General features: G+C 40.0%; 2 protein-coding genes across 2 annotated transcripts; both read left to right on the top strand.

Annotated features, from left to right (window-relative positions):
- The first annotated feature begins 397 nt into the window (after positions 1-397).
- Positions 398-2,533, top strand: LOC116002726 (myb-related protein 308). Its single transcript, XM_031242896.1, has 2 exons — positions 398-663; positions 1,824-2,533. Exons 1-2 carry the CDS (start codon positions 398-400, stop codon positions 2,437-2,439), a joined length of 882 nt encoding a protein of 293 aa, XP_031098756.1. The 3' UTR covers positions 2,440-2,533.
- A 2,197-nt stretch (positions 2,534-4,730) lies between these two features.
- Positions 4,731-7,027, top strand: LOC116001325. Its single transcript, XM_031241210.1, has 5 exons — positions 4,731-5,125; positions 5,218-5,609; positions 5,881-6,285; positions 6,396-6,486; positions 6,622-7,027. The coding sequence occupies exons 1-5, from the start codon at positions 4,731-4,733 to the stop codon at positions 7,025-7,027; spliced, it is 1,689 nt and encodes a 562-aa protein (XP_031097070.1).
- Positions 7,028-9,220: the final 2,193 nt, after the last annotated feature.

Raw genomic sequence — 9,220 nt, 5'->3', positions numbered from 1 at the left:
TTATAGTTAAATTGAAAGTTGATGATGAAAATTGATAACAATCAATAATTAAGAGCCATTTATGGTCTAATTGAAAGTTGAGGATAAAAATTGATAAAAATCAATAGATCATTATGGGAATTAACTCTTTTATAAAATGTTTGTTATCATGTGATTCAACAAATAATGTTGAAGAAAATCAAACATTTTACTTCATACGAAAGTGACACTTCAAATAAGTGCTAACATTACCTAATTCTCAATTTTATTATTCAACTTGATGTTTGTTAGTCCACCTCTTTATTTTATGTCCCCCATGCAACTATAAAAGTACCTTAATCCTTCATCATATCCCAAAACTACTCAACCAAATAAAATATATTATTGTTTTTCTCTCTCTGATCTTCAATTGTAAATAATGGGGAGGTATCCATGCTGCAAAGACAGTGAGGAGGTGAAGAAAGGGCCATGGACGCCGGAGGAGGACCAGAAACTGTCGGATTATGTGAGTAAAAATGGCCATGGAAACTGGCAGATGCTCCCCAAGAAAGCTGGTCTTAACAGGTGTGGGAAGAGTTGTCGACTGAGGTGGACAAATTACCTAAGACCTGATATTAAGAGGGGAGGTTTCTCCCAGGAAGAGGAACAAATCATCATCAATCTCCATTCTTCTCTCGGAAACAAGTACATACACTAATTCTCCTTCTTATTTCATCCTAATATTTTGTTTACTTTTGGAGTTTGCTTGAAAAAGTGTAGTCCACAGTTGGCACCTATATCTTTTTTTTGGGGTGGGGGGGGGGGGGGGGGGTGAGGAGAAAAATCCACGTACAATCACTGCTAGGTAAACTCGTCTTGTGATCCTAACTGGCAAAGGATTACAAAGAAGTAGACCAGCCTAAGTTATCTATAGCTAGCCGACTCAAACTAAAAATATTGTATTTGAACTCGGGGTTAACCCAACACTTATCTTTTGTATCGAGTATAACATATATTGAGTTGCACGGGATACTGTAAAAATGTGACACTGATGTCAATAGGTACCATAAAAATTCGATATGAGTTACTTATTAAATCTAGTTAATTCACAAGATCAAAACTCTCTTTATTTCTCTCTCTCAAAAACATCATTAGGTATTATATGCTCACCATATAGTAATAATTCAACTATATATAGTTGGCCTTATTATGAACTTAATCTCTTTGGTATAACTAAGTCAATGTAGAAATCATGAAGTTAGGCATAATCACATTTAAATTAACAAAAAAAAAATACATTATTTTACCCTTTGATTATAAAATATAATTTCCCTTTTTTGTTAGTGTCTCAACTTTTGATCCAACATCAAAGTGATATTTTTAGTCCTTATGTATTTCTAAAAGTAATATGTTAATTACCCTTAATTTTATCACTCGCAAATGAGTCATTTCATGATATAGAAAAATCCTAAGCATTAGTTTCTTTTTTAATTTTAACTTTACTCATGTCTAGAATTTTGTAACATGGAGTGGTTAGTTGTGAGTAGCTAGTAAATTTGGGATGTGTAGCATGGTTCTTAAAAAAAAAAAAAGGGTACAACAAAAAAACTTATATTTGTGAGTTTCCTTGAATGCTCCAAATACCCACCCTTCTATTAGAAATTGATTATATCTCCATAATAATCTAATACCACTACAAATTATTATATAATAATTTTTTTTTTGGATCACACCACAAGGTATCATAATCAGACTTTAATTGTAGGAGGCACCTTTAAGACCATAGTCTATCATTTTCTATTTTATTTATATTTGGCAAATGCTTTTAAGGTTTACTTATAATAAAATTTACTAATTATTTGTAGGTGGTCAAGGATTGCAGCTCATCTCCCTGGAAGAACTGACAATGAAATCAAGAATTTCTGGAACACAAATCTGAGGAAAAAGCTTCTAAGAATGGGAATTGATCCAAAAACACACCAACCAATAACTGATATAAATCTCCTATTAAACCTCTCTCATCAAATTATGCTTTCCAACACAAATAATCCTTTGGGGTCTGCTCTTAGGTTACAAAACATCCTTCAATTCCTCAACTCCTATCCAATACTATTTCCTACTAATAAGCAAGAAAATTTTCCAATGGGATTAGATTATAATAACACTATCAATACAATCAATAATTACGTTTCTACTGCTACCCAGAATTCTTCAGATTTTATTGGCTCTGACTTTAACCCACACATGAAAATGCTTACAGATAATGCTGGTGAAAATAATAATGACCATTCAGAATATTCACTTCCATCTCTAGTTCAAAGTTCCTCTGAATATATTCCCACTTTGGACCAAACTATAATGCCCTCACCTGGGCTAGAAGCCAATAATAATGAGTTTCTGGCATGGGAAGAGTTTCTGAAAAATGAAGAAGATTATTCTTCGCCTCTTTGGAATGATATTCTGCAAGCTAAACAGATGTAGATTATTTCTGTTTACGTGATTTTTACATCCTTTTGTTTTTTGAATTGTTGGCATTTAAAATGATATATGGATTTTAGTTCATGATATCGAACGTAACACTTTTATTTTTGAATTCATGTATAAAAGATCTTGCGTGGAACAATTTCGATCAATTTTGTATATTTAGTGAAAAGTTGATTGCATTAGCCTCTAGTTGGAACACTTATTTTATTTTTACTTCATGTTTTGCAAGCTTTCATCAACCACTATCTGCAATCTTGCAATAGCCCCTAGTTGCACATAGTAACCCATTGCAATATGGGAAATTATACCATGGACTAGTGTCTACCTTATATTGTAGACTCGGTCTAAAAATAATTTTGAGATTCTGTATCTATAGTTGACACATTCTGTACATGTTGTTAATAGTTTCTGTACCTGTAACTATTATATTATTTCTCAACAATTATCAAGTTATTTGTTTACATGTACAGAAACGATTAATTGTAAGTACAAAATATATTAACTGAAGGTATAGAATTTTTGTGAATTAACCTGCCAGAATCTCACTCTCGAGAGGGTCTGTGTCCCACCAAGAAGAATAGAGAAAGCCATCCTGCACTATGCTAGTAGGCAAAGACATCTAGACATAGGGGTGTACAACCATGACCCCAATGGGCTATCCTAGTTCCTACATCGCTCCAATAGCCTAGGATTTTGCTAATATGAAGGGATCTAGATGACCTAGAAGTGATGGAATCCAATACCCAAGGCGACGCAACCCATGAATGGAAATCGGGAATGAAAGTAGAATCCCCTTTCTCACAAGAATGAGTGCGCCCCAGCCCCCAAGGAGAAAAAGAAAATAGGTTAGCGTTGGGGCGATGTGGTAGGGCAAATTATACTGTTGATTATAAAAAAAATACATTATTTGTATACTAATTTAAATTATACTAAATAATATACTTTTAGTGGAAGCTGGAAGTCTTTCTTGTCCCTTTTCTTGAGGGTTTTTTTTGAAGTTTTCCTGAATCATTACTGGAGTCCTCAGCCATCGCTATATCGGTGTGTTAGACATGAAGAATTCGCTACCAAAGGAGATGGCTACTGAGAAGAGCCCTGTGGAGATTCTTGGCGAGAAGTGCGCAAACCTGACTCTCGGAATGGAAGCTGAATGACAATTGGAAGTCCAAGATCCCGATAACGGCGACGACCCTAAGGAATGCATCGACTTAAGGTGGGTAGCCGTAGGACGTTTCTTGTCCGACACAGCAATCAAGTTTGAAGTTATGCGGAAAGTTTTGGCGACAGTGTGCGACCGGCGTTTGGGCTCGTTGTTAAAGAATTACCAGGTAATCGGTACATTTTCCAATTCTTCCATATGCCGTATCTTGGAGGAAGGCCCCTGGGCTTTTGAGAACTCGACGCTGGTTCTAAAACGCCTTACTGACGATGATCAACCTTCAAAAGTAGACTTGGATCGCTGTGAATTCTGGGTCCAAATTCACAAACTGCCCTGTGGTTTCATGTCAGAGCGCATAGTTGAACAAATTGGCAACTCACTGGGCAATTTCGTTAAGAGCGATTCGAACAACTTTGGGGGCAACTGGTCCAGCTATTTAAGTATCCGTGTGAGTATCGATGTTAACCACCCCCTAAGAAACAAGATGAAGATAAAGAAGAAAGAAACGGACGGGGCCTGGATATTCTTCAAGTATGAAAGATTGGCTACTTTTGCGGCATCCTTGGTCATTCGGCGAAATACTGCGGGGGCGCGCTTGAATCAGATTTACTACTTTGGTGTTTGGATGAGGGCCTCGTTGCGTCGGACGGTAGCTCCTATTAGCGAGAGATGGCTGGCTGGGCAATACAAAAGATTCTAAAACAGTGGGTACACCACTGCAGACCCCCAACTTCGACTCGGCCACGACTATGCATGGAGATTTAATTTGTCTAAAGAACCGTCCTCAAGTGCCAATGCGCGGGTGAGCATGGACCATGACGAGAATGGAATTACTGTGCTGGATACCAAAAGAAGGCGAGGGAACGACCATGACAAGAAAATAGGATCGGAAGCCCAATTGGTCAAGCCTCCCCCTCCCAGCGCTCAATCGCATCCGGTGAAGCTTGCGTCGCAGGCTCGCCTGCATCTATGAGTGTGTTCAGCTGGAACTGTCGGGGATTGGGGAACCCCCGGACAGTTCGCGAATTACTGGACATGGTGTCCAAGAAACGTCCCCTTTTCGTTTTTCTCATGGAAATCAAAGTCGGCAGAACGCATGTTGAAAGATTAAAAATCAAACTCGGTTTCGATGGTCTATTCTTCGGGACTCAGCGGTGGTATAGCTTTGCTCTGGAAAATAAGGAATTCAGTTAACCTCGTAAGCTACTCTATTGATGTCAGGGTAGCACTGGCAAACGCAAAGGAATGGCGGCTTACAGGCTATTATAGGCACCCTGAAAGGCATAACGGAGAGGCCTCCTGGAATCTAATCCGATCACTAAGCAACAATTCTGATTTGCCTTGGCTAATGTTGGGCGATTTAACAAAGAATTCGGAGAAACGGGGGCTCAGGCAACAACCAAATGCTTTAATAGATGGTTTCAATTCTGCTTTAAATGACAGTGGATTTCATGATATTGGCATGCATGGGTACCAGTTCACTTGGTCAAGGGGCAGGGGCACACCCGGATGGGTCGAGGAACGGTTGGATAGGGCGGTATCATAGCCAGGCAGTAGTGTTTAACATCGGTATGGCCTGTTCGTTCAGATCATTCTGCATTATTCTTGGATCTTAGGGAGGAGAAACAGAGACATTTCACGTACAGTTTCAGATTCAAAAATGTTTGGTTAGAGGAAGAGGAATGCCAGAACATTGTCCTAAATGGCGCAGATTTACCTTCCCGGATTGATCTGTGCGCTCAAATACTTAGTCACTGGGGAGGCTCCTATGACAACAAGTTCCAGAAAATTAAAGAGGATTATCGGAGGAGACTTGATTACCTCAAACCGAAGCAGGATCAGGCCTCAATGGATGAGTATTGTACAATAGAGAGAGTTTCACACATTGTTAAATTCGGAAGAAATCTATTGGAAACAGAGATCAAAACAACACTGGTTGTCAGCAGTGGATGGCAATACAAGATTTTTCCACCAGTATGCTTCGGGGAGGAAAAAGAAAAACCGCATTGTAAGACTTAGGAACTCGGAGGGACAGTTGCAAGACGAAATCTTGTGTTACTACCACAACATTTTCGCATCTGTGAGCAATAGGGAGATCGACCTTTCTAATATTGACTTGCCTAAGGTTACTGCCGACCAAAACAGTAGTCTCCTGTAGCGGGTTTCTAAGGAAGAAGTGAGGGCGGCGTTATTTACAATGAGTCCAGATAAAGCCCCAGCCTGGATGGCATGAACCCAAAATTTTTCCAGCATTTGATGGGCGATTATATCTCTCTCAGATTCTGTTAGTAATTGTGTCTCCGCGTGCCAGTTTCCACAAGGGTTAGGCAAGGCAAACATAGTTCTGCTCCCGAAAAAGCAAACTCTAGAAACAGTGGCAGAGCTGCGTCCGATAGCATTGTGCAACACTATCTACAAGGTCATTGCTAAATTACTCGCAAACAGGATGAAAGGCATGCTAAGAGGTTTAATTGCCTTCGTTCCAAACCGGCTTATTACGGACAACAAACTAATTGCAGCAGAGGCCGGGCATTTTCTGCGTAGAAAGGTGGGTGGTGTACAAGGTTTGGCGGGTCTGAAACTAGACATGGCAAAGGCATACGACCGCATGGAGTGGGATTATGTTCGATTTATGCTGACGAAGTTCAGTTTTGCAGACGAGTGGGTGAACCTAATAATGCTATGTGTGGAGTCCGCAGAATAAACGAAGGTCTGTTTGGACCGGTTGGTCCCTCCCGTGGACTTCGCCAAGGTGACCCCTTGTCACCTTACCTGTTCATCCTATGTTCTGAAGGTTTATCTGCACTGATTAGAGATGCTGAAATGAAAGGCACCATCCATGGATGCCAAATTGCCAGAGGTGCCCCGGCTGTCACGCATTTGATGTTCGTAGATGACTGCTTGCTTGCTTTTTTTCAAAGCTAATAGTGAAGAGGTGGAAGCAATTAAAGGTGTATAACTGGTTATGAGCAAGCCTCGGGGCAGAGTATCAATTATAACAAATCGACTGTCTGTTTCAGCAGCAACACCCCGACTGAAACTCGTGCTATGATAAGCAACTGTATTGCCGTTCCGATAGCAGCAGACTTTGGAAAATATCTCGGTCTCCCCTCAGTCATCGGCCGGAATAAAACGGAGGTGTTCAAATATATTGACCAAAAGATTCGACAGCGCGTTGGTTCGTGGCAGAAGAAGCTCCTTTCCTGTGCCAGGAAGGAAACTTTGATCAAGAGCGTTGCTCAGTCTCTGCCAACATACTCAATGAGCGTTTATCTGCTACCGGATTCGTTGTGTGACACTCTGCAAAAAGTGATGAACAAGTACTTCTGGGAGAGTGGCGGAGGAAATAGCAGGGGTGTGCATTGGCTATCTTGGGATCGTTTGGCTTTTCCAAAAGGTCAAGGTGGCTTGGGCTTCAAGAGTTGAGAGATTTTAATCGGGCGCTCCTCGCTAAGTAGAGTTGGAGAATGCTCACAGCTCCCGAATCCCTCGTAGCAAGGATCTTCAAAGCTAAGTACTTCCCAAATGGCTCTGTTCTGGATGCAACCATTGGCAGTAATTGAGCTTCGTGTGGTCGAGAGGTTATCAAAATTGGGTTAGCGAGGAGAATTGGTAATGGGCAGCAAACCAAAATATGGTCGGTCCCTTGGCTGCATGATCGCAACAATCCAGAGTTGATTACCCCGATCAATGCACTTCACGGTGACCAGTGGGTTTCATCGCTTCTGCTTCCAGACAATGAGAGGTGGAACGCTGAACTGATAAGAGACTTGTTTGATCCTATGGATGTTAATCGAATCATGAAAACACCTGTGAATAGGGAAATGGAAGATGGGTGGTATTGGAGGTGGCTACCCGGTGCGCAGGTTACTCTCCAACTCTCCCCAGGAAAACAACAATTTTAATTCATGGGGCAAGTTATGGAAGTTGGATGTGGCGCCCAAAATCCGGAACCTTGTCAAGGAAATTTTGCCAGTTCGCACGACGCTACGAAGAAGAAGGATTGACACCGCATTAGAATGCCCCGCCCCTTGTGCAATAACAAAGAGGAAATGGTGGCTCACATTTTTCTTGAATGTCCGGTGGTCGCAGGAGTATGGGTAGCAGCGGGCATCCCTATAAATTTTTCTAGATGGCTCGAATCTGTGTTGGCAAAGGCGAATGGTGAGACTCAAAAGAAAATCGCCGTGATTATCTGGTTCATTTGGTGTGAAAGGAACGCCCTTGTCTGGAATAATAAGTCTTTTAATGTGAAACAATGTGTTGCGCCAAGCACTAATCTGGGTATGACCTTATCAAGAGGAAGGTAAGAACAGAATCTCCCCAATCAACTGCAGCGCTGAGATGCTTTGTTGATGCAGCGCTGTTCGAAAATGTCGACCTAGCGGGTTTTGGCGTGATAGCAGTAAACAACGAAGATTTCATTGTCGCGGCCTGTTCTGCAGTAGTCTGGACCCATACCATGCAGAACTCTGGGCTATTAAAGAGGCATTGTCTTGTCTTGGATTAAAAAGGAAAATTGGAGTGGGGTGGTGGTTTGTTCAGACTGCTTGAATGCATGCAACGCCCTAAACAAGCCCTCTCATGATCGATCATATGCTGGCATAATCATTCGTCAATGCCATGACATAATGGAAACCCTTCATTAGACTTCTATAATGCATGTAGCAAGAGGTAGAAATACGATGGGCCCATGAATTGCCCAAATCCTCTATCTTGTATAGAAACTCTAGGTATTGACGTTTTGAGCCCCCTGTTTGTACCTTGGAGTTTTCTTTTACGTAATGAAGATTGATTGTTGGTTGTCAAAAAAAATAATAATATACTTTTAGTATTTAAATAATGTATTTTTTTTAATATAAAGTACACTTTTAGTACGTTGAATGGTGTGTTATTAACATATATATATTGCGCGTTGATTTGATGACTTGATTTGATCTAATGGCTAAAATTAGGCCACACGTCCATACCTAATGACCAGGCCGCACCTGATGACCATATATATATATATGGACACGCTCTAATGAGAACGGGTGCCCAAGAGAGAAATAAGAACGATCCACAGTCGTCCACGTGTCCAGATCAACGAATCAAATGTAATTTAAAAAAAAAAAAACGATGCGGTGACATTTTCGTAAATAACTCAAACTTTGGTGCAAATAAATGTGTTATAAGTGCAAGTAGTTGGTGCACATTTGCAAGTAAAAAGTACAAGTAAAATCACTTACAGGTGCACATATTTTCACTTACAAGTGCAAGTAATTTACCTTGTTAACATTCGTGCACCTAGGTGCAACTAATTATATCATTAGGTGCAAATAGTTATAACGTTAGGTGCACTTAGTATTGATGCTCAATGTACATTTTACTTGCACATGTAATACATTTTACATGCACTTGTACACCTATTTTCACTTACAATGCAAGTAATTTACCTTGTTAACATTCATGCATCTAGGTGCAACTAGTATAACATTAGGTACACATAATTATAACATTAGGTGCACTTAGTATTGATATTAAGTGTACAATATACTTACATCTGTAATACATTTTACTTGCACTTGTACAGTAAAAAAAAAAAAAAAAAAAAAAAAAAAAAAAAAAAAAAAAAAAAAA

The sequence above is a fragment of the Ipomoea triloba genome, chromosome 13 (assembly GCF_003576645.1).
Source record: "Ipomoea triloba cultivar NCNSP0323 chromosome 13, ASM357664v1".
Classification (NCBI taxonomy): Eukaryota; Viridiplantae; Streptophyta; class Magnoliopsida; order Solanales; family Convolvulaceae; genus Ipomoea; species Ipomoea triloba.
The sequence above is the reverse complement of the archived record's forward strand: the minus strand, read 5'-3'. Positions and strand labels throughout refer to the sequence as shown.